At 50.9% G+C, this 25,612-nt stretch overlaps 1 protein-coding gene across 5 annotated transcripts in view; it reads right to left on the bottom strand.

The window, feature by feature from the left end:
* atg2a (autophagy related 2A) overlaps nucleotides 1-25,612 on the bottom strand; it is a 320,380-nt gene that overhangs the window by 281,316 nt on the left and 13,452 nt on the right. For 3 of the 5 annotated variants that reach the window (XM_063036273.1, XM_063036274.1, XM_063036277.1), the window contains exons 2-3: nucleotides 10,004-10,166; nucleotides 6,557-6,700 (exon numbers count right to left, since the gene is read on the bottom strand). In XM_063036273.1, coding sequence (XP_062892343.1) covers nucleotides 6,557-6,700; nucleotides 10,004-10,166 — 307 coding nt within the window. The remainder of the gene's footprint in view (nucleotides 1-6,556; nucleotides 6,701-10,003; nucleotides 10,167-25,612) is intronic. The other 2 variants (XM_063036276.1, XM_063036278.1) reach the window with 1 other exon arrangement.

Below are 25,612 nucleotides of genomic sequence, written 5' to 3'. Positions count from 1 at the left end.
GTTGGAGGTGGTACTGCTGGGGATAATGTGAAGCAAGGTTGGTGGATGGGGTTGGAGGTGGTACTGCTGGGGATAATGTGAAGCAAGGTTGGTGGATGGGGTTGGAGGTGGTACTGGTGGGGATAATGTGAAGCAAGGTTGGTGGATGGGGTTGGAGGTGGTACTGCTGGGGATAATGTGAAGCAAGGTTGGTGGATGGGGTTGGAGGTGGTACTGCTGGGGATAATGTGAAGCAAGGTTGGTGGATGGGGTTGGAGGTGGTACTGCTGGGGATAATGTGAAGCAAGGTTGGTGGATGGGGTTGGAGGTGGTACTGCTGGGGATAATGTGAAGCAAGGTTGGTGGATGGGGTTGGAGGTGGTACTGGTGGGGATAATGTGAAGCAAGGTTGGTGGATGGGGTTGGAGGTGGTACTGCTGGGGATAATGTGAAGCAAGGTTGGTGGATGGGGTTGGAGGTGGTACTGCTGGGGATAATGTGAAGCAAGGTTGGTGGATGGGGTTGGAGGTGGTACTGGTGGGGATAATGTGAAGCAAGGTTGGTGGATGGGGTTGGAGGTGGTACTGGTGGGGATAATGTGAAGCAAGGTTGGTGGATGGGGTTGGAGGTGGTACTGGTGGGGATAATGTGAAGCAAGGTTGGTGGATGGGGTTGGAGGTGGTACTGGTGGGGATAATGTGAAGCAAGGTTGGTGGATGGGGTTGGAGGTGGTACTGCTGGGGATAATGTGAAGCAAGGTTGGTGGATGGGGTTGGAGGTGGTACTGCTGGGGATAATGTGAAGCAAGGTTGGTGGATGGGGTTGGAGGTGGTACTGCTGGGGATAATGTGAAGCAAGGTTGGTGGATGGGGTTGGAGGTGGTACTGCTGGGGATAATGTGAAGCAAGGTTGGTGGATGGGGTTGGAGGTGGTACTGCTGGGGATAATGTGAAGCAAGGTTGGTGGATGGGGTTGGAGGTGGTACTGCTGGGGATAATGTGAAGCAAGGTTGGTGGATGGGGTTGGAGGTGGTACTGGTGGGGATAATGTGAAGCAAGGTTGGTGGATGGGGTTGGAGGTGGTACTGCTGGGGATAATGTGAAGCAAGGTTGGTGGATGGGGTTGGAGGTGGTACTGTGGGGATAATGTGAAGCAAGGTTGGTGGATGGGGTTGGAGGTGGTACTGGTGGGGATAATGTGAAGCAAGGTTGGTGGATGGGGTTGGAGGTGGTACTGCTGGGGATAATGTGAAGCAAGGTTGGTGGATGGGGTTGGAGGTGGTACTGGTGGGGATAATGTGAAGCAAGGTTGGTGGATGGGGTTGGAGGTGGTACTGCTGGGGATAATGTGAAGCAAGGTTGGTGGATGGGGTTGGAGGTGGTACTGGTGGGGATAATGTGAAGCAAGGTTGGTGGATGGGGTTGGAGGTGGTACTGCTGGGGATAATGTGAAGCAAGGTTGGTGGATGGGGTTGGAGGTGGTACTGCTGGGGATAATGTGAAGCAAGGTTGGTGGATGGGGTTGGAGGTGGTACTGCTGGGGATAATGTGAAGCAAGGTTGGTGGATGGGGTTGGAGGTGGTACTGCTGGGGATAATGTGAAGCAAGGTTGGTGGATGGGGTTGGAGGTGGTACTGCTGGGGATAATGTGAAGCAAGGTTGGTGGATGGGGTTGGAGGTGGTACTGCTGGGGATAATGTGAAGCAAGGTTGGTGGATGGGGTTGGAGGTGGTACTGCTGGGGATAATGTGAAGCAAGGTTGGTGGATGGGGTTGGAGGTGGTACTGGTGGGGATAATGTGAAGCAAGGTTGGTGGATGGGGTTGGAGGTGGTACTGCTGGGGATAATGTGAAGCAAGGTTGGTGGATGGGGTTGGAGGTGGTACTGCTGGGGATAATGTGAAGCAAGGTTGGTGGATGGGGTTGGAGGTGGTACTGCTGGGGATAATGTGAAGCAAGGTTGGTGGATGGGGTTGGAGGTGGTACTGCTGGGGATAATGTGAAGCAAGGTTGGTGGATGGGGTTGGAGGTGGTACTGCTGGGGATAATGTGAAGCAAGGTTGGTGGATGGGGTTGGAGGTGGTACTGCTGGGGATAATGTGAAGCAAGGTTGGTGGATGGGGTTGGAGGTGGTACTGCTGGGGATAATGTGAAGCAAGGTTGGTGGATGGGGTTGGAGGTGGTACTGCTGGGGATAATGTGAAGCAAGGTTGGTGGATGGGGTTGGAGGTGGACTGCTGGGGATAATGTGAAGCAAGGTTGGTGGATGGGGTTGGAGGTGGTACTGCTGGGGATAATGTGAAGCAAGGTTGGTGGATGGGGTTGGAGGTGGTACTGCTGGGGATAATGTGAAGCAAGGTTGGTGGATGGGGTTGGAGGTGGTACTGCTGGGGATAATGTGAAGCAAGGTTGGTGGATGGGGTTGGAGGTGGTACTGCGGGGATAATGTGAAGCAAGGTTGGTGGATGGGGTTGGAGGTGGTACTGGTGGGGATAATGTGAAGCAAGGTTGGTGGATGGGGTTGGAGGTGGTACTGCTGGGGATAATGTGAAGCAAGGTTGGTGGATGGGGTTGGAGGTGGTACTGCTGGGGATAATGTGAAGCAAGGTTGGTGGATGGGGTTGGAGGTGGTACTGCTGGGGATAATGTGAAGCAAGGTTGGTGGATGGGGTTGGAGGTGGTACTGTGGGGATAATGTGAAGCAAGGTTGGTGGATGGGGTTGGAGGTGGACTGCTGGGGATAATGTGAAGCAAGGTTGGTGGATGGGGTTGGAGGTGGTACTGCTGGGGATAATGTGAAGCAAGGTTGGTGGATGGGGTTGGAGGTGGTACTGCTGGGGATAATGTGAAGCAAGGTTGGTGGATGGGGTTGGAGGTGGTACTGCTGGGGATAATGTGAAGCAAGGTTGGTGGATGGGGTTGGAGGTGGTACTGCTGGGGATAATGTGAAGCAAGGTTGGTGGATGGGGTTGGAGGTGGTACTGGCTGGGGATAATGTGAAGCAAGGTTGGTGGATGGGGTTGGAGGTGGTACTGGTGGGGATAATGTGAAGCAAGGTTGGTGGATGGGGTTGGAGGTGGTACTGCTGGGGATAATGTGAAGCAAGGTTGGTGGATGGGGTTGGGTGGTGGTACAAGGTTGGTGGATGGGTTGGAGGTGGTACTGGGGATAATGTGAAGCAAGGTTGGTGGATGGGGTTGGAGGTGGTACTGCTGGGGATAATGTGAAGCAAGGTTGGTGGATGGGGTTGGAGGTGGTACTGCTGGGGATAATGTGAAGCAAGGTTGGTGGATGGGGTTGGAGGTGGTACTGCTGGGGATAATGTGAAGCAAGGTTGGTGGATGGGGTTGGAGGTGGTACTGCTGGGGATAATGTGAAGCAAGGTTGGTGGATGGGGTTGGAGGTGGTACTGGTGGGGATAATGTGAAGCAAGGTTGGTGGATGGGGTTGGAGGTGGTACTGCTGGGGATAATGTGAAGCAAGGTTGGTGGATGGGGTTGGAGGTGGTACTGCTGGGGATAATGTGAAGCAAGGTTGGTGGATGGGGTTGGAGGTGGTACTGCTGGGGATAATGTGAAGCAAGGTTGGTGGATGGGGTTGGAGGTGGTACTGGTGGGGATAATGTGAAGCAAGGTTGGTGGATGGGGTTGGAGGTGGTACTGCTGGGGATAATGTGAAGCAAGGTTGGTGGATGGGGTTGGAGGTGGTACTGGCTGGGGATAATGTGAAGCAAGGTTGGTGGATGGGGTTGGAGGGGGGTACTGGTGGGGATAATGTGAAGCAAGGTTGGTGGATGGGGTTGGAGGTGGTACTGCTGGGGATAATGTGAAGCAAGGTTGGTGGATGGGGTTGGAGGTGGTACTGCTGGGGATAATGTGAAGCAAGGTTGGTGGATGGGGTTGGAGGTGGTACTGCTGGGGATAATGTGAAGCAAGGTTGGTGGATGGGGTTGGAGGTGGTACTGGTGGGGATAATGTGAAGCAAGGTTGGTGGATGGGGTTGGAGGTTGGTGTGGGGATAATGTGAAGGTTGGTGGATGGGGTTGGAGGTGTACTGCTGGGGATAATGTGAAGCAAGGTTGGTGGATGGGGTTGGAGGTGGTACTGCTGGGGATAATGTGAAGCAAGGTTGGTGGATGGGGTTGGAGGTGGTACTGGTGGGGATAATGTGAAGCAAGGTTGGTGGATGGGGTTGGAGGTGGTACTGGTGGGGATAATGTGAAGCAAGGTTGGTGGATGGGGTTGGAGGTGGTACTGGTGGGGATAATGTGAAGCAAGGTTGGTGGATGGGGTTGGAGGTGGTACTGGTGGGATAATGTGAAGCAAGGTTGGTGGATGGGGTTGGAGGTGGTACTGCTGGGGATAATGTGAAGCAAGGTTGGTGGATGGGGTTGGAGGTGGTACTGCTGGGGATAATGTGAAGCAAGGTTGGTGGATGGGGTTGGAGGTGGTACTGCTGGGGATAATGTGAAGCAAGGTTGGTGGATGGGGTTGGAGGTGGTACTGCTGGGGATAATGTGAAGCAAGGTTGGTGGATGGGGTTGGAGGTGGTACTGCTGGGGATAATGTGAAGCAAGGTTGGTGGATGGGGTTGGAGGTGGTACTGGTGGGGATAATGTGAAGCAAGGTTGGTGGATGGGGTTGGAGGTGGTACTGCTGGGGATAATGTGAAGCAAGGTTGGTGGATGGGGTTGGAGGTGGTACTGCTGGGGATAATGTGAAGCAAGGTTGGTGGATGGGGTTGGAGGTGGTACTGCTGGGGATAATGTGAAGCAAGGTTGGTGGATGGGGTTGGAGGTGGTACTGCTGGGGATAATGTGAAGCAAGGTTGGTGGATGGGGTTGGAGGTGGTACTGCTGGGGATAATGTGAAGCAAGGTTGGTGGATGGGGTTGGAGGTGGTACTGCTGGGGATAATGTGAAGCAAGGTTGGTGGATGGGGTTGGAGGTGGTACTGCTGGGGATAATGTGAAGCAAGGTTGGTGGATGGGGTTGGAGGTGGTACTGGTGGGGATAATGTGAAGCAAGGTTGGTGGATGGGGTTGGAGGTGGTACTGCTGGGGATAATGTGAAGCAAGGTTGGTGGATGGGGTTGGAGGTGGTACTGCTGGGGATAATGTGAAGCAAGGTTGGTGGATGGGGTTGGAGGTGGTACTGGTGGGGATAATGTGAAGCAAGGTTGGTGGATGGGGTTGGAGGTGGTACTGGTGGGGATAATGTGAAGCAAGGTTGGTGGATGGGGTTGGAGGTGGTACTGCTGGGGATAATGTGAAGCAAGGTTGGTGGATGGGGTTGGAGGTGGTACTGCTGGGGATAATGGGGATAATGTGAAGCAAGGTTGGTGGATGGGGTTGGAGGTGGTATGGGGATAATGTGAAGCAAGGTTGGTGGGTGGTACTGCTGGGGATAATGTGAAGCAAGGTTGGTGGATGGGGTTGGAGGTGGTACTGCTGGGGATAATGTGAAGCAAGGTTGGTGGATGGGGTTGGAGTGGTGGGGATGGGGTTGGAGGTGGGGACTGCTGGGGATAATGTGAAGCAAGTTGGTGGATGGGGTTGGAGGTGGTACTGCTGGGGATAATGTGAAGCAAGGTTGGTGGATGGGGTTGGAGGTGGTACAGCTGGGGATAATGTGAAGCAAGGTTGGTGGATGGGGTTGGAGGTGGTACTGCTGGGGATAATGTGAAGCAAGGTTGGTGGATGGGGTTGGAGGTGGTACTGGTGGGGATAATGTGAAGCAAGGTTGGTGGATGGGGTTGGAGGTGGTACTGGTGGGGATAATGTGAAGCAAGGTTGGTGGATGGGGTTGGAGGTGGTACTGCTGGGGATAATCTGAAGCAAGGTTGGTGGATGGGGTTGGAGATGGTACAGGTGGGGATAATGTAAAGCAAGGTTGGTGGATGGGGTTGGAGGTGATACTGCTGGTGATAATGTGAAGCAAGGTTGGTGGATGGGGTTGGAGGTGGTACTGCTGGGGATAATGTGAAGCAAGGTTGGTGGATGGGGTTGGAGGTGGTACTGGTGGGGATAATGTGAAGCAAGGTTGGTGTATGGGGTTGGAGGTGGTACTGGTGGGTATAATGTGAAGCAAGGTTGGTGGATGGGGTTGGAGGTGGTACTGGTGGGGATAATGTGAAGCAAGGTTGGTGGATGGGGTTGGAGGTGGTACTGCTGGGGATAATGTGAAGCAAGGTTGGTGGATGGGGTTGGAGGTGGTACTGGTGGGGATAATGTGAAGCAAGATTGGTGGATGGGGTTGGACATGGTACTGCCGGGGATAATGTGAAGCAAGATTGGTGGATGGGGTTGGAGGTCGTATTGCTGGGGATAATGTGAAGCAAGGCTGGTGTATGGGGTTGGAGGTGGTACTGCTGGGGATAATGTGAAGCAACGTTGGTGGATGGGGTTGGTGGATGGGGTTGGAGGTGGTACTGGTGGGGATAATGTGAAGCAAGGTTGGTGAATGGGGTTGGAGGTGGTTCTGCTGGGGATAATGTGAAGCAAGGTTGGTGGATGAGATTGGTGGATGGGGTTGGAGGTGGTACTGGTGGTTGAGCTAACCAAATCACAAACCACACTTACCAGTCTCAATGGTCTGTGCAAACATCTCGAGCCCCTCCAAGGGCTGTGTGGGCTCCTCGGACTGCTCTTGCAGGCACTCCTTGGCCAGCTGCATGCTCGTGGTCATGCATGATGACCAGCTGGGAGACTCGGTCCCTGGGGCTGCTAGAGAGAGACAGAGTGCATCAGCAACAGGGTTAGACGCGGCGAGCGGTGCAGTGTGCAGGCAGCGCAGGGAGCGGCAGGGAACGCAATTCCCAAATACACCACAGGTGGACACGCCGTTTGCTCGTTCTCCCAACACTGCAAGGGAACAGGCTTGGAATATGGGAACCTGTGAAGTGATTCACCTGGAAGGTCGAGCTTGAGGATTAAAGGTACTGTGGAGCAACAGAGGGATCTCGGGATCCCCATCCCAGATCCCTCAAAGCTGGTAGGATGGTGTGGCATGTTGGTCTTCATGAGTCGGGGACTGAGTTCAAGAGCCACGAAGTCATGTTGCTGCTCTATAAAACAATGGTGAGGCCACACTTGGAGTATTGCGTTCAGTTCTAGTCCCCTCATTTTAGGAAGTATGTGGAATCTTTAGAGAGCGTGCAGAGGAGATGTAACAGGATGCTGCCTGGAAATAGACAGCATGTCTTATGAATCCAATCACAAACAAGAGAAAATCTGCAGATGCTGGAAATCCAAGGCAACACACACAAAATGCTGGAGGAACTCGGCAGGTCAGGCAGCATCTATGGAAAAGAGTATAGTCGACGTTTCGGGCCAAGAACCTTCAGCAGGACTGGAGAAAGAAAAGGTGAGAAGTCAGAGTCAGAAAGTTGGGGGAGGAGGAAGAAACATGAAGAGATAGGCGAAACCAGGAGGGGTAGGGGTGAAATAAAGAGCTGGCAAGTTGAATGGGGAAAGAGATACAGGGCTGGAGAAGGTGAAATCTAATAGGAGAGGAGAGAAAGGGAAAGGAGAGGAGGCAAAGAAACAAGATGAGAGAGGGAAAAGGGAATGGTGAAGGGGGTGGGGGGGACATTACTGGAAGATCGTGAAAACTATGTTCACGCCATCAGGTTGGAGACTACCCAGACAGAATATAAAGTGTTCTCCAATCTGAGTGCAATAGTAGAAAAAGCCAGGGATATACATTAGAATGGGAATAAGAAGTGGAATTAAAATGGGTGACCACCGGGAGATCCTGCTTTTTCTGGCAGGTGCTTGGCGAAGCAGTCTCCCAGTCTGCGTCGGGTCCCACCGACATACAAGAGACCACGCCAGGAGCAATGGGTACATTAAATAACCCCAACAGACTCTCCGCTGAAGTGTTGTCTCACCGGGAGGGACTGTTTGGGGCCCTGTATAGTCATGAGGGAGGGGGTGTAGGGGCAAGTGTAGCACTTGCTCTGCTTGCTAGGATAAGTGGCAGGAGGGAGATCAGTGGGGAGGGATGATGTCGTATGACAGTACAGGTAATGATGACGCCATACGACACTGCACATAGGGATGATGTCATATGACACCGCACAAAGTGATGACATCATATGACACGCCACACAATGATGATGTAATATGACACAGCACATAACAATGACGATGATGCCGGGGGGGGGTAGAGGTTTAAATACAGAAGGGAAAGATTTAAAAGGGGTACCAGAGGTACAGAGAGTGGTGCTTTATATGGAAAGGGCTGCAAAATGAAGTGGTAGAGGTGGGTACGATTAAGACATTCGAACTGGTAATGGATAAGAAGGGTTTGGAGAGACACGGGCGAAATACACATGACCCTATGACTACAATTCAATTAGCTCTTGCTTTTTGAAGATGCCGTTTTGTTCGGAGAGGTGGAATCCAAGTCTGCTGGTGGCAGGCGTTGTGTCCTGGGGCTGGAGGACTGTAAATATGTGCTGGAAGGTGGGAGGAGTAGGGCTTTGTTCTGTTGCTTGTTACGCTCGGTGTTATTCTGCCAAGCAATGCGGCCGTGCTATGTTGGTACTGGAGTATTGAAAGTCCTGGATAGGGTGGACATGGAGAAAATGTTTAAAATAGTTGGGGACTGGGACTGGAAGGCACAGACTCAAAATACAACGACACAGATAGAGTGGATGTGGAGAGGATGTTTCCTATAGTGGGGGAGTCTAGCACCAGAGGACACAGATAGAGTGGATGTGGAGAGGATGTTTCCTGTACTGGGGGAGTCTAGGACCAGAGGACACAGATAGAATTGATGTGGAGAGGATGTTTCCTATAGTGGGGGAGTCTAGGACCAGAGGACACAGATAGAGTGGATGTGGAGTGGATGTTTCCTGTACTGGGGGAGTCTAGGACCAGAGGACACAGATAGAGTGGATGGGGAGAGGATGTTTCCTATAGTGGGGGAGTCTAGGACCAGAGGACACAGATAGAGTGGATGTGGAGAGGATGTTTCCTATAGTGGGGGAGTCTAGGACCAGAGGACACAGATAGAGTTGGTGTGGAGAGGATGTTTCCTGTAGTGGGGGTGCCTAAGACCAGAGGACACAGATAGAGCGGATGTGGAGAGGATGTTTCCTATAGTGGGGGAGTCTAGGACCAGAGGACACAGATAGAGCGGATGTGGAGAGGATGTTTCCTATAGTGAGGGAGTCCGGGACCAGAGGACACAGATAGAGTGGATGTGGAGAGGGGGAGAAGAGGGTTGAGAGGGAGGTCACGGGGAGACAGGTGTCGAGGGTTAGGTCAGGGGGAGATGGCCGTCGAGGGGGAGGCCAGTGGGAGACGCCCGTCAATGGGGAGGCGGCCGTCGAGGGGGAGGCCACGGGGAGACGGGGGGGTCGAGGGGGAGGTCACAGGGTGAATGGTGTTGAGAGAGAGGTCACGGGAAGGAGGTGGTTGAGGGGGAGGTCACGGAGAGACGGAGGTCTGGGGCAGACAGAATTGAGAGGGAGGTCACAGGGAGACGGGGGTTGAGGGGGAGGTCACGGGGAGAAGGGGGCTGAGGGGGAGGTCGCGGGGAGACGGAGTTGAGAGGGAGGTCACGGGGAGAAGGGGAGACAGAGTTGAGAGGGAAGTCACGGGGAGGAGGGGGTTGAGGGGGTGGTCACGGGGAGACGGAGTTGAGGGGGAGGTCACGGGGAGGAGGGGGTTGAGGGGGAGGTCACGGGGAGACGGAGTTGAGGGGGAGGTCAGGGGGAGACGGAGTTGAGGGGGAGGTCAGGGGGAGACAGGGAGGTCACGGGAAGAAGGGGGTTGTGAAGGATAATCATGGGGTTGGCATTGGTGCTTGCGACACTTGCTGGCTACTCCCAGCACTTGCTCGGGTTGTGTTGGTTGTTAACACAATGTTCTTCACTGTGTGTTTCAACGTACACGTGATAAATAAATCTCAATCGTTGAATATTTGTTTTAAGTCACTTCTCCATCTGTAAGAGACGAGGAGCGTCCACACTCAGATTGTGCCCTGCTGGGTTCCGTGCCGAACTGGGATCAGCTTACCAAAGCAGTACTTGGGTCTGCACGTGATCTGCAGTCCCGACACCTCCACGGTACAGTTGTCAGTGATGAGGGCAGACCAGGGGATGGTCACCGAGATGCTGCTGATAAAGCCATCGGTGATCTCCAGCGGCGCACCCAGCGAGTCCAGGAACTCGTTCAGGGACTGCGAAGAGAAGGGAGAAACTGTTAGCATCCGAAAGTCCTGCAACCCTTTCACAACACCGCATGACAGCCCACCGCAGAGGTTCTCAGGGCATAAAAGGAGGAGCATTGTGTCAACCAGAGCCCATCAGACAGAAGAGCACAATTCAGCCATTCGGTCCATCGAGTATGGTCCACCATTCCATCATGGCTGATCTCTTATCCCTCTCAACTCCATTCTCCTGTCTTCCCCCCGTAACCTTTGGCACCCCGACTAATCAAGAACCTACCGATCTCCACTTTAAGTATACAAAATGACTGGACCTCCACAGCCATCTGTGGCAATGAATTACACAGACTCACCACTTTCAGGCTAAAGAAATACCTCCACATCTCTGTTGTAAATCCACGTTCACGTACTTTGAGGTTGTATCCTCTGGTTCTAGACTCCCCCACTATAGGAAACATCCTCTCCACATCCACTCTATCTGTGTCCTCTGGTCCTCGACTCCCCAACTATAGGAAACATCCTCTCCACATCCACTCTGTCTGTATCCTCTGGTCCCAGACTCCCCAACTATAGGAAACATCCTCTCCACATCCACTCTATCTGTGTCCTCTGGTTCTAGACTCTCCAACTATAGGAAACATCCTCTCCACATCCACTCTATCTGTGTCCTCTGGTCCTAGACTCCCCCACTATAGGAAATCCAGATCTACCATACAGAGAGGCTTTGAGGAAAGAGAAGCAGAATAAACGGTGTAAAGACAGTAAGGTAGAAGGGCTGAAATGTGTGTACCTCAATGCAAGAAGCATCAGGAACAAAGGTGATGAACTGAGAGCTTAGATACATACATGGAATTATGATGTAGTGGCCATTACAGAGACTTGGCTGGCACCAGGGCAGGAATGGATTCTCAATATTCCTGGTCTTCAGTGCTTTAAAAGGGATAGAGAGGGTGGAAAAAGGGGAGGAGGGGTGGCATTACCGGTCAGGGATACTATTACAGCTACAGAAAGGGTGGATAATGTAGCAGGATCCTCTTTTGAGTCAATATGGGTGGAAGTCAGGAACAGGAAGGGAGCAGTTACTCTACTACCCCTGGTAGCAGCAGAGATACGGAGGAGCAGATTGGGAGGCAGATTTTGGAAAGGTGCAAAAATAACAGGGTTGTTATCATGGGTGACTTTAACTTCCCTAATATTGATTGGCACCTGATTAGTTCCAAGGGTTTAGATGGGGCAGAGTTTGTTAAGTGTGTCCAGGATGGATTCCTGTCACAGTATGTGGACAGGCCGACCAGGGGGAATGCCATACTAGATCTAGTACTAGGTAATGAACCGGGTCAGGTCACAGATCTCTCAGTGGGTGAGCATCTGGGGGACAGTGACCACTGCTCCCTGGCCTTTAGCATTATCATGGAAAAGGATAGAATCAGAGAGGACAGGAAAATTTTTAATTGGAGAAAGGCAAATTATGAGGCTATAAGGCTAGAACTTGCGGGTGTGAATTGGGATGATGTTTTTGCAGGGAAATGTACTATGGACATGTGGTCAATGTTTAGAGATCTCTTGTAAGGGATAAATTTGTCCCGGTGAGGAAGATAAAGAATGGTAGGGTGAAGGACCCATGGGTGACAAGTGAGGTGGAAAATCTAGTCAGGAGGAAGAAGGCAGCATACATGAGGTTCAGGAAGCAAGGATCAGATGGGTCTATTGAGGAATATAGGGAAGCAAGAAAGGAGCTTAAGAAGGGGCTGAGAAGAGCAAGAAGGGGGCATGAGAAGGCCTTGGCGAGTAGGGTAAAGGAAAACCCCAAGGCATTCTTCAATTATGTGAAGAAAAAAAGGATGACAGGAGTGAAGGTAGGACCGATTAGAGATAAAGGTGGGAAGATGTGCCTGGAGGCTGTGGAAGTGAGCGAGGTCCTCAATGAGTACTTCTCTTCTGTATTTACCAATGAGAGGGAACTTGATGATGGTGAGGACAATATGAGTGAGGTTAATGTTCTGTAGCATGTTGATATTAAGGGAGAGGAGGTGTTGGAGTTGTTAAAATACATTAGGACAGATAAGTCCCCGGGGCCTGACGGAATATTCCCCAGGCTGCTCCACGAGGCGAGAGAAGAGATTGCTGAGCCTCTGGCTAGGATCTTTATGTCCTCGTTGTTGAGGGGAATGGTACCGGAGGATTGGAGGGAGGCAAATGTTGTTCCCTTGTTCAAAAAAGGTAGTAGGGATAGTCCGGGTAATTATAGACCAGTGAGCCTTACGTCTGTGGTGGGAAAGCTGTTGGAAAAGATTCTTAGAGATAGGATCTATAGGCATTTAGAGAATCATGGTCTGATCAGGGACAGTCAGCATGGCTTTGTGAAGGGCAGATCATGTCTAACAAGCCTGATAGAGTTCTTTGAGGAGGTGACCAGGCATATAGATGAGGGTAGTGCAGTGGATGTGATTTATATGGATTTTAGTAAGGCATTTGACAAGGTTCCACACAGTAGGCTTATTCAGAAAGTGAGAAGGCATGGGATCCAGGGAAGTTTGGCCAGGTGGATTCAGAATTGGCTTGCCTGCAGAAGGCAGAGGGTGGTGGTGGAGGGAGCACATTCGGATTGGAGGATTGTGACTAGTGGTGTCCCACAAGGATCTGTTATGGGACCTCTACTTTTCGTGATTTTTATTAACGACCTGGATGTGGGGGCAGAAGGGTGGGTTGGCAAGTTTGCAGACGACACAAAGGTTGGTGGTGTTGTAGATAGTGTAGAGGATTGTCAAAGATTGCAGAGAGACATTGATAGGATGCAGAGGGGGGCTGAGAAGTGGCAGATGGAGTTCAACCTGGAGAAGTGTGAGGTGGTACACTTTGGAAGGACAAACTCCAAGACAGAGTACAAAGTAAATGGCAGGATGCTTGGTAGTGTGGAGGAGCAGAGGGATCTCGGGGTACATGTCCACAGATCCCTGAAAGTTGCCTTACAGGTGGATAGGGTAGTTAAGAAAGCTTATGGGGTGTTAGCTTTCATAAGTCGAGGGATAGAGTTTAAGAGTCGCGATGTAATGATGCAGCTCTATAAAACTCTGGTTAGCCCACACTTGGAGTACTGTGTCCAGTTCTGGTCACCTCACTATAGGAAGGATGTGGAAGCATTGGAAAGGGTACAGAGGAGACTTACCAGGATGCTGCCTGATTTAGAAAGTATGCATTATGATAGAGATTAAGGGAGCTAGGGCTTTACACTTTGGAGAGAAGGAGGATGAGAAGAGACATGATAGAGGTGTACAAGATAATAAGAGGAATAGATAGAGTGGATAGCCAGCGCCTCTTCCCCAGGGCACCACTGCTCAATACAAGAGGACATGGCTTTAAGGTAAGGGGTGGGAAGTTCAAGGGGGATATTAGAGGAAGGTTTTTTACTCAGAGAGTGGTTGGTGCGTGGAATGCACTGGCTGAGTCAGTGGTGGAGGCAGATACACTAGTGAAGTTTAAGAGACTACTAGACAGGTATATGGAGGAATCTAAGGTGGGGGTTTATACGGGAGGCAGGGTTTGAGGATCGGCACAATATTGTGGGCCGAAGGGCCTGTAATGTGCTGTACTATTCTATGTTTTATGAAACATCCTCTCCACATGCACTCTATCTGTGCCCTCTGGTCCTAGACTCCCCTACTGCAGGAAACATCCTCTCCACATCCACTCTATCTACAAACGTTTGTAGGTCTTTCAATATTCGATAGGTGTTAATGAAACCCCCTTAGTTCCCGGAATTATTCTCATGAACCTTCTCTGAACACTCTCGAATGTCAGCTCATCGTTTCTTAGGCAGTGGACACAAAATTGCTCACAATACTCCAAGTGTGGTCTGACCAATGCCTTACAAAGCATCAGTATTACATTCTTGCTTTTATATTCTCATCAAGATTTAGATTCGGGATTGTTTATTGTCATCCCTCAGTGCACCAGTGAAAAAAGAGCAACATGACTGTTGCTCTGGATCTGATAGAGCATCTCAAACCCAAGAAGCATAACGAACACAATAACCACAACAAACACAGCAAAGAAGATGCAGATGGAATACAGTGTCGGGAAGTGTGTGGTCATGCACTTTGCTTGAAGAAATGACAGGCTTAAATATTTCCTAAATACAGAAAACTGAGACGCAAGACACTTGGGAGTCCTTGTGCAGGATTGCCTAAAGGTTAATTTAAGTCTGTGGTGAGGAAGGTAAATGTGATGTTAGCATTCATTTCAAGAGGACTAGAATATAAAAGCAAGGATGCAATGTTGAGGCTTTATGAAGCACTGGTGAGGCCTCATTTGGAGTATTGTGAGTAGTTTTGGGCCCCTTACCTTAGAAAGGATGTGCTGGCATTGGAGAGGATACAAAGGAGGTTCACAAAAATGATTCCAGGATTGAATGGCTTGTCACATGAAGAGCATTTGATGGCTCTGGGCCTATATTCACTAGAATACAAAAGAATGAGGGGTGACCTTATTAAAGCTATCGAATGCTGAAAGACCTCGATAGAGTGGATGTGCAGAGGACGTTTCCTATGGTGGGAGAATCTAAGACCAGAGGACACAGATAGAGTGAATGTGAAGAGGATGTTTCCTATAGTGGGGGAGTCTAGGACCACAGGACACAGATAGAGTGAATGTGAAGAGGATGTTTCCTATGGTGGGAGAATCTAAGACCAGAAGACACAGATAGAGTGAATGTGAAGAAGATGTTTCCTATGGTGGGAGAATCTAAGACCAGAGGACACAGATAGAGTGAATGTGAAGAGGATGTTTCCTATAGTGGAGGAGTCTAGGACCAGAGGACACAGATAGAGTGGATGTGGAGAGGATGTTTCCTATGGTGGGGGAGTCTAGGACCAGAGGACACAGATAGAGTGGATGTAGAGAGGATGTTTCCTATAGTGGAGGAGTCTAGGACCAGAGGACACAGATAGAGTGGATGTGGAGAGGATGTTTCCTATGGTGGGAGAGTCTAGGACCAGAGGACACAGATAGAGTGGATGTGGAGAGGATATTTCCTACAGTGGGAGGGTCTAGGACCAGAGGACACAGATAGAGTGGATGTGGAGAGTATGTTTCCTATGGTGGGAGAGTCGAAGACCAGAGGACACAGATAGAGTGGATGTGGAGAGGATGTTTCCTACAGTGGGAGGGTCTAGGACCAGAGGACACAGATAGAGTGGATGTGGAGAGTATGTTTCCTATGGTGGGAGAGTCGAAGACCAGAGGACACAGTCTCAGAATAGAAGGGTGTCCTTTTAGAATGGAGATGAGGAGGAATTTCTTCAGCCAGAGAGTGGTGAATTTGTGGAATTCTTTGCCACAGGCAGCTGTGGAGGCCAAGTCTTCATGTATATTTAATGCAGAGGTTGATAGATTCTTGATTGGTCAGGGCATGAGGGGATACAGGGAGAGGGCAGGAGATTGGGGCTGAGAGGGAAATTAGATTAGAAATGGCAGGGCAGACTCGATGAGCCAAATGGTCTAATTCTGCTCCTCTGTCTTATGGTCTTAACACAATAAATGTAAATCCTGTAAACCACAATGTAGAAGCAGCGGTCAGAGACGCGGACTGGGTGTATGTACACAATGTGACACTGGGTGATGTGTAAGCAGTGGTAGTGGGGGGGGTGGGGCCGGGCTGATCAACACATTGAAGACACTTACGGAGGGAGAAGAGAAGGAAGTGCAGAACACAGGGGTCCTCGTCTGCAGAGCCAAAGAGGGGCATTTCATAAGCCCTCCCCCATCGTGTGAAATGCAAATTCTTTGCGCAGAGTTGGGGCCTGATCAGATTACACTCAGAGCCTCGCTTCGCCACAGCTGAGCCAGGCTGCAGTCCGAGCAAACACACTGCATACAGACACCTCCCAACAAAGCGACTGGATTACTGTTCTCCTCCCTTCACCCAGAGCCCGTGGGCACAGAGTTCACGGTAGGACAACAGCAGCCCCGTCAACAACCAGCTCACTTAGAAAGAGGAAACCAGACGTCCATGAGCCAGTCCTCATTAGAGGACCAGAGCTGGAGAGGGTCAGCAACTTTCAATTCCTCAGTGTTATTGATCCAGAGGATCTGTCCTGGGTCCATTACATTGACAACACAGCAGTGCCTCCACTTTCTGAGAATTCGACACGTCATCTTAAACTTTGACCAACTTCTGTAGATGCGTGGTGGAGAGCATCGCAGCCTGCTATGGAAACACCAATGCCCTCGAATGGAAAATCCCACAAAAAGGTCGTGGATATGACCCAGTCCATCACAAGTAAAGCCCTCACCACCACTGAGTACATCTAGACGGTGTGCTGCCACAGGAAAGCATCACCCCCACCACCCACCCCAAGGCACGTCCTCACTGCTGCCATCGGGAAGGAGGTACAGGAGCCTCAGGTCCCACACCACCAGGTTCAGGAACAGTTATTACCCCTCAACCATCAGGCTCCTGAACCAGTGAGGATAACTTCACTCACCCCATCACTGAAATATTCTCACAACCTATGGACTCATTTTCAAGGGCTATCATTGGTCCATATCGTGGGCTGAATGGCCCGTACTGTTCAACGTTCTCTGAGATGCTCACAGTCGGAGTACGTGGTAATATTAAATACAACAATGAATACAGCAATCAGTGCCAACACTCAAATGTGCAATGAGAAAGACAAGAAATTCTGCAAGTGCTAGTCAGGCAGCATCTACGGAAATGAATAAACGGTCGACGTTCCAGGCTGAGACTCTTCATCAGGACACTAACGGAAGTGGAAAGATGCCAGAATAAGAAGGTGGTGGTGGGGGGAGGGGGAAGGAAAGGAGAGCTGAAAAGGGCAAAGGGAAAAAGGAATCTGATAGGAGAGGAAAATAGACCATGGGAGACAGGGAAGGAGAAGAGACACCAGGGGGAGGAGATAGGCAGGTGAGAAGAGGCAAGAGGTCAGAGTGGGAAAATGGAGGAGGAAGGGGGAACAGAGGGGAAAAAATTACTGGAAGGAAAAATCAATGTTCATGCCATCAGGTTGGAGGCTACCCCAATTTGAGGAATGGCATTCTTGCTACTGAGGGAGTGCAGCGTATGTTCACGAGGTTAATTCCCGGGATGGCGAGACTGTCATACGTTGAAAGATTGGAGCAACTAGGCTTGTATACACTGAAATTTAGAAGGATGAGAGGGGATCTGATTGAAACATATAAGATTATTAACGCATTGGACACGCTAGAGGCAGGAAACATGTTCCTGATGTTGGGGGTGTCCAGAACCAGAGGCCACAGTTTAAGAATAAGGGGTAGGCAACTTAGAACGGAGTTGAGGAAAAACTTTTTCCACCCACAGAGTTATGGATCTGTGGATGCTCTGCCTCAGAGCAGTGGAGGCCAATTCTCCGGATGCTTTCAAGAAAGAGATGGATAGAGCTCTTAAGATAGTGAAGTCAAGGGATATGGGGAGAAGGCAGGAATGGGGTACTGATTGTGGATGATCAGCCATGATCACAGTGAATGGCAGTGCTAGCTCAAAGGGCCGAATGGACTATCCTGCACCTATTGTCTATTGTCTACCCAGATGGAATACAAGGTGTTACTCCTCCACTATGAGAGTGGCCTCATCACGACAGAAGAGGAGTCAATGGACCAATATGTTGGAAAGGGGATGGGGATTGAAATTAAACCGGTTGGCTGCTGCGAAATCCTGCTTTTTGTGGATGGAGCAAAGTCTAGAATTATAAATGAAGGAACCACCAGTCTGGCCAGTCACCTTTTTGGGAAACTCAGCTTTGGATGACTCTCAACTCCCTTGTGAAATGGCCTGAGAGGTGAAGCATGTCACGGTGCCTCACAGCCCCAGAGAGCCGGGAGCGATTCTGCCTGCCAATGCTGTGTGTGTGTGTGTGTGTGTGTCCCTGTGTCCGTCTGCGTGTCCCTCTATCCGTAAGTCTGTCTGTGTCCGTCTCCATGTCTCTCTGTCCGTGTCTGTGTGTATATATCTTTTCACCATTGAAACAATGCGCATAAGTACTGAGGCTGTGTTCAGGATTTGGGAATGCGTATGAACCTGGTGCAGAGTTCCTGATCTGTGTCAAGTAACCACACCGCCCCCCCCACCCCTCCCCACGAACAAAGTTCACGCACTAACAAACAGCACGTGGTCTCCTCAGAGGGAGCCAAAGGAATCCCAAGACCAGCTGTTGTCACTGTCCAAACAGCAAGAGCAGCACAACAAGATAACGTCACTCAGCCCAGCACCCAGCACACCGTGACCCAGGCACGGCTCATGCACCCAACGGGGAAAGAGAGTGGCTCTCACTTCCTGCAGCTGTCCCGGCACACCGTACGGCCTTCGTCGCACTGTGGCACTTCAGTGGTGCTAGTGGCCTGTTCAGTGGGACGGAAAAGGTCGGGCTCGGCCCAGTCCATCACGGGCAAAGCCTTCCCCACCATTCAGCAGATCCACAAGGAGCGCTGTCACAAGAAAGCAGCGCCCATCATCCAGGCCATGCTCTCCTCTCGCGTAGAGTACGGGCCAAGCACACAGCCTTGTGGTACACCTCCGCTGCTGCAGATTGTGGAGGAGATGTTGACTGGGGTCTGACAGTGAGGAAATCAAGCAGGTATCCAATCTGAAGGGTCCGTCAACTGTTGTTTTTCCTTTCATTTTCACAGTTCGCTTTTGGTAATTTAAATTTTTTTTATGCCTTTGCACTGTACTGCTGCCGCAAAACAATAAATTTCATCTCCTCAGCCACTGATAAAAAATTTTAATCTGATTCTACTGTGTGCAATTCTGGTCAGCCTGGTGTAGGAACGATCCCATTAAAATGGGTAAGGTGTGAAAAGGTTTGAGGGGAAAAAAGGATCAGTCATGATTGAGTGGCAGAGCAAACTCCAAGGCCTAATTCTGGCCTTATGAGCATGTTAATGGTCAGGATGGCTTGGGCTGTTGGCAGATTCACAAAATAAGAGTAGCAGGAAAACTTAGAAGCATGTTGCCAGGGATCAATTACCTGAATAAGGGTTGAATAGGTTAGTACTTGGAACTTAGAAGATTGAGAGGAGATTTGGTAGAGGTGCACAAAATTCTGAGGGGTATGGACGGGGTAAATGCAAGCAGGCTTTTTCCAGAGGTCGGGAGGGACTACAACCGGAGGTCATGGGTTAAGGGTGAAAGGTGAAATGTTTAAGGAAAACTCCAAGGCTGGTGAGAGTGTGGTGTGAGCTGCCAGCACAAGCGGTGGATGTGGGTTTGATTTCAGCAATGTCAGTGAAATCTGCGTCAGCAGATGGGTGGGAGGGCTATGGTCGATGGGAGTCGGCAGGGTAATTGGGCTGAGGGGCTTGTATCTGCTCTGGAGATGTTACCAAACCAAACTCAGTTGGCAACAACATCTCCTCCAGCACATGACTCGGTGAGAGGCGGAATAGGCGGAGACTTTCTTTCCTGGGGCACAGGAGGCTGAGCGGTGACCTCATGAGGGGCAGAGATAAAGCGAATACTCACAGACCTTTCCTCGGGGGAGGAGGATGCGAAACCAGAAGGTTGGGGGGGGGGCGGTAGAGGTGAGTACAACAAACAGGTACATGGAACATGGATGGGAAAGGTTTGGGACCAAAGAGAGACAAGTTAGACAACTTGTTTGGGATTGACGAGTCGGACTGAGCGGGCTGTTTCCATGGTCTATGACTACACTCAACGTCACTTCATTCAGTCCACTTCCTCGTTAATGCAAATATCTCATCAGCCAATCATGCATCAGCAACTCAATGCATAAAAGCACACAGACATGGTCAAGAGGTTCAGTTGTTGTTCAGACCAAACATCAGAATTGGTGAGAAATGGGATCTAAGTGAGTTTGGCTGTGGAATGATACCAGATGAGGTGGTTTCCATATCTCAGAGACAGCCAACCTCCTGGGATTTTCACGCACAACAGTCTCACAGTCTCCAGAGTCTACAGAGAACGGTGCGAGAAAAAAACAAAAACGACACCCAGTGAGTGGCAGTTCTGTGGGTGAAAACACCTTGTGAATGAGAGAGGTCAGAGGAGAATGGCCAGACTGGATCAAGCTGACAGGAACTCAAATAACCACACGTTACCACAGGTGAGTATCTCTGAATGCACAACATGTCCTAACTTTAAGTGGATGGGCCACAGCAGCAGCAGATCACGTACATACACTCAGTCGCCACTTTATTAGATACAGGAGGTACCAATAAATTGGCCACCGAGTACATATTGTTGACATAAACTGGCTCTTGCTTTTCTGAGTAGAATTTTAATTTTATACTGTTTTTGCCAGAAACATACATCTCCAGTAACGCAGGGAAATATGGAATCTCTCAGCTGTGGAAACAGGAACTTGGGTCACTGAGGCCTCACACTTGAATGGGAATGTGCACGGGTACTGGAAATGCCACAGGACAACGGGAATGTCTGATGAGATGGCCCACCCACCTCAACCATTCCTTGGGCCCCACACCCCACTGGCAGTGGCTGTTAAGGTCATTTGATCTCACACACAACAAGATTTACTCTGGACCTAAACGCAAACATGTAATGCTGAGACATTTGGACTATTGTGAGATTTCTGCTCCCCTCATCAAGGACAAGATGTGCTGGCATTGTCAAGGGTCCAGAGGAGGTTCACGAGAATTATCCCAGGAATGAAAGGGTTAACATTTAAGGAGCACCTCATGGCTCTGAGCCTGTACTCACCAGGGTTTGGAAGCATGAATGGCGGTCGGGGGGGGGGGTGCGGGGAGTCTCATTTCAACCTATCAAATTCAGAAAGGCCCAGATAGAGTGGATGGGGAGAGGATGTTTCCTATAGTGAGGGAGTCTAGGACCAGAGGACACAGATAGAGTGGATGGGGAGAGGATGTTTCCTATAGTGGGGGAGTCTAGGACCAGAGGACACAGATAGAGTGGGTGTGGAGAGGATGTTTCCTATAGTGGGGGAGTCTAGGACCAGAGGACACAGATAGAGTGGGTGTGCAGAGGATGTTTCCTATAGTCGGGGAGTCTAGGACCAGAGGACACAGATAGAGTGGATGTGGAGAGGATGTTTCCTACAGTGGGGGAGTCTAGGACCAGAGGACACAGATAGAGTGGTTGTGGAGAGGATGTTTCCTATAGTGGGGGAGTCTAGGACCAGAGGACACAGATAGAGTGGATGTGGAGAGGATGTTTCCTATAGTGGGGGAGTCTAGGACCAGAGGACACAGATAGAGTGGATGTGGAGAGGATGTTTCCTACAGTGGGGGAGTCTAGGACCAGAGGACACAGATAGAGTGGATGTGGAGAGGATGTTTCCTACAGTGGGGGAGTCTAGGACCAGAGGGCACAGATAGAGTGGATGTGGAGAGGATGTTTCCTATAGTGGGGGAGTCTAGGACCAGAGGACACAGATAGAGTGGATGTGGAGAGGATGTTTCCTACAGTGGGGGAGTCTAGGACCAGAGGACACAGATAGAGTGGATGCGGAGAGGATGTTTCCTACAGTGGGGGAGTCTAGGACCAGAGGGCACAGATAGAGTGGATGTGGAGAGGATGTTTCCTACGGTGGGGGAGTCTAGGACCAGAGGGCACAGATAGAGTGGATGTGGAGAGGATGTTTCCTATAGTGGGGGAGTCTAGGACCAGAGGGCACAGATAGAGTGGATGTGGAGGGGATGTTTCCTATAGTGGGGGAGTCTAGGACCAGAGGGCACAGATAGAGTGGATGTAGAGGGGATGTTTCCTATAGTAGGGGAGTCTAGGACCAGAGGGCACAGATAGAGTGGATGTGGAGAGGATGTTTCCTATAGTGGGGGAGTCTAGGACCAGAGGGCACAGATAGAGTGGATGTAGAGGGGATGTTTCCTATAGTAGGGGAGTCTAGGACCAGAGGGCACAGATAGAGTGGATGTGGAGAGGATGTTTCCTATAGTGGGGGAGTCTAGGACCAGAGGAGACACAGATAGAGTGGATGTGGAGAGGATGTTTCCTACGGTGGGGGAGTCTGGGACCAGAGGACACAGATAGAGTGGATGTGGAGAGGATGTTTCCTATAGTGGGGGAGTCTAGGACCAGGGGACACAGATAGAGTGGATGTGGAGAGGATGTTTCCTATAGTGGTGGAGTCTAGGACCAGAGGGCACAGATAGAGTGGATGTGGAGAGGATGTTTTCTGTACTGGGGGAGTCTAGGACCAGAGGAGACACAGATAGAGTGGATGTGGAGAGGATGTTTCCTACGGTGGGGGAGTCTGGGACCAGAGGAGACACAGATAGAGTGGATGTGGAGAGGATGTTTCCTACGGTGGGGGAGTCTGGGACCAGAGGACACAGATAGAGTGGATGTGGAGAGGATGTTTCCTATAGTGGGGGAGTCTAGGACCAGGGGACACAGATAGAGTGGATGTGGAGAGGATGTTTCCCATAGTGGGGGAGTCTAGGAGCAGAGGAGACAGATAGAGTGGACGTGGAGAGGATGTTTCCTGTACTGGGGGAGTCTAGGACCAGAGGAGACACAGGGTGTCCCTTGAGAACAGAGAAGGAGGAATTTCTTTAGCCAGTGGCTAGTGAAACTGTGGAATTCGTTATACAGATGGCTGTGGAGACTAAGTTATTGGGTATTTGAAGTGAAGATTGTTGATTAGTCAGGACATCAAAGGCTATGGGGAGAAGGCAGGAGAAAGGTTTGAGAAAGTTAATAAATCAGCCATGATGGAATGGCAGAACAGTATTGACGGGCCAAACCGCCTAATTGTGTCCTGTGTCTCATGGATTAGAACCTGGGTATCTTCAGATCTGTGTAGCTCCATTCACCAGAAAATCTGAAACTCCAAAGAAAACCATGCTGGTCACGGCACAGTGGTGAGGCGGAGACGTGGTTTCACAACTGGCAGGCCGATTGTTTGTGTCCTGGCCCTCTCACGCGGTCGTTTGGGAGACAGATTGCAAGTGTTGTGCAAGCAGTCACATCACGACTCTCCAGTGCTCACCCTGCCCCCACAGCACATCGGCAGCTCCATCTGCACAGTGGACACGCAGTGACAACTGCGCAGGAAACTGAACTGGAAAGCAGAAAGTCCGTGGGGGGAGGGAAGGGATCTGAGAGCAGAGGCAGAGGAAGAGGAAAATCACAGGAGTCCAGAACTCCGGGAGGAGGTGAAACATGCCGGAGGGACCTTGAAAGGCGGAAAAGCGGAGGAAATTGGGTTCAAGTGAGACCAAGTACAGTGGAGGAAGAGGTCATTCGGCCCACCACGGCCGTACTAACGACAATGCCAATCTGCTAACCCCACTGCCCATACCCTTCCAAGCCCTGCCTGTTCGTACGTCTGTTTAAAAGCCTCTTAAACATAGCTCCTTCTGCCACCAACCCAGCGGAGCGTCCCACACACCTATCCGTTGGCCAGGGTCAACCATGGGTGTTGTGTCCCAGCTGTCTACGTGATACACAAGCCTGGGCAGTACGATACGCAGAGCAAGCTGTCTACGTGATACACAAGCCTGGGCAGTACAATACGGACAGCAAGCTGTCTACGTGATACACAAGCCTGGGCAGTACAATACGCAGAGCAAGCTGTCTACGTGATACACAAGCCTGGGCAGTACAATACGCAGAGCAAGCTGTCTACGTGATACACAAGCCTGGGCAGTACGATACGCAGAGCAAGCTGTCTACGTGATACACAAGCCTGGGCAGTATGATACGGAGAGCAAGCTGTCTACGTGATACACAAGCCTGGGCAGTACGATACGGAGAGCAAGCTGTCTACGTGATACACAAGCCTGGGCAGTACGATACAGACAGCAAGCTGTCTACGTGATACACAAGCCTGGGCAGTACGATACGGAGAGCAAGCTGTCTACGTGATACACAAGCCTGGGCAGTACGATACGCAGAGCAAGCTGTCTACGTGATACACAAGCCTGGGCAGTACGATACGCAGAGCAAGCTGTCTACGTGATACACAAGCCTGGGCAGTGCAATACGGACAGCAAGCTGTCTACATGATACACAAGCCTGGGCAGTACGATACGGACAGCAAGCTGTCTACATGATACACAAGCCTGGGCAGTACGATACGGACAGCAAGCTGTCTACGTGATACACAAGCCTGGGCAGTACGATACGCAGAGCAAGCTGTCTACGTGATACACAAGCCTGGGCAGTGCAATACGGACAGCAAGCTGTCTACATGATACACAAGCCTGGGCAGTACGATACGGACAGCAAGCTGTCTACGTGATACACAAGCCTGGGCAGTACGATACGGACAGCAAGCTGTCTACGTGATACACAAGCCTGGGCAGTGCGATACGGACGGCAAGCTGTCTACGTGATACACAAGCCTGGGCAGTACGATACGCAGAGCAAGCTGTCTAAGTGATACACAAGCCTGGGCAGTACGATACGGACAGCAAGCTGTCTACGTGATACACAAGCCTGGGCAGTACGATACAGACAGCAAGCTGTCTACGTGATACACAAGCCTGGGCAGTACAATACGGACAGCAAGCTGTCTACGTCATACACAAGCCTGGGCAGTACGATACGGACAGCAAGCCGTTGCCCCTGCAGCGGCTCCCCCTCTCCTCACAGCGGATGAACCAAAGGAACAGCACAGACTGATACAGTTTGGCACCAGCAGTGTCGCAGGAGTTGCCAGTCAGCGTTGAACTGCCTTGGGGACTCCAGCTCCGGATTTTTTCCTCGAGGTTTACTCCGAAAGCCTTCCCCAGGAGTGGGTATGGCCGCAAGGCAGCAGGAGTTTGAGATCAGAGTTTTCCTTCTCCTGGACGAGCTGCCAAGCATCTACCAGACTGTACTTCCCTCATAAATCTGCTTTCCGTTTCTCACCTTAAACCTTGGGGAAGAAAACACCATCTACCTTGTCAAGTTGAGGTTCCTGCCAGAGGCACATGTGCCCTGGGATGCAGGTACAATGAGAAAACTACTTGTACTGACATCACTGCCATGCAGGTTAGAACTAACACAAGAGGTTCTGCAGATTTTGGCAGATGGACCGGCGGTCGAGCACCATATGCCAGAAGTGGAACTTCCCGATTGCCAGATTCCCATTCCCATCCTGACACGTCAGTCCATGGACTCCTCTTGTGCCAAGATGGGGCCACCCTCAGGGTGGTGGAACAACACCTTACATTCTGTCTGGGTAGCCTCCAACCTGATGGCGTGACATTGATTTCTCCCTCTGGTGAACAAAAACTTCCTCCCCTCTTCTTGTATTCCCCACTCCAACCTCCTCTCACCTGCCTATCACTTCCCCAGTCCTCTCCTCCTTCCCTTTCTCCAATGGTCCACGCTCCTCCCTATCAGATTCCTTCCTCTCCAGCCCTTCACCATTCCCACCCACCTGCCTTCACCTGTCACCTTCTAGCTACACTCCTTTCCCTCCACCCCACTCCAGTCTTTTTATCCTGGTGTCTTGGTCCTTCCTTTTCAGTCGTGAAGA

This window comes from Mobula hypostoma, chromosome 30 (genome assembly GCF_963921235.1).
Source record: "Mobula hypostoma chromosome 30, sMobHyp1.1, whole genome shotgun sequence".
NCBI classification, from domain to species: domain Eukaryota; kingdom Metazoa; phylum Chordata; class Chondrichthyes; order Myliobatiformes; family Myliobatidae; genus Mobula; species Mobula hypostoma.
The sequence above is the reverse complement of the archived record's forward strand: the minus strand, read 5'-3'. Positions and strand labels throughout refer to the sequence as shown.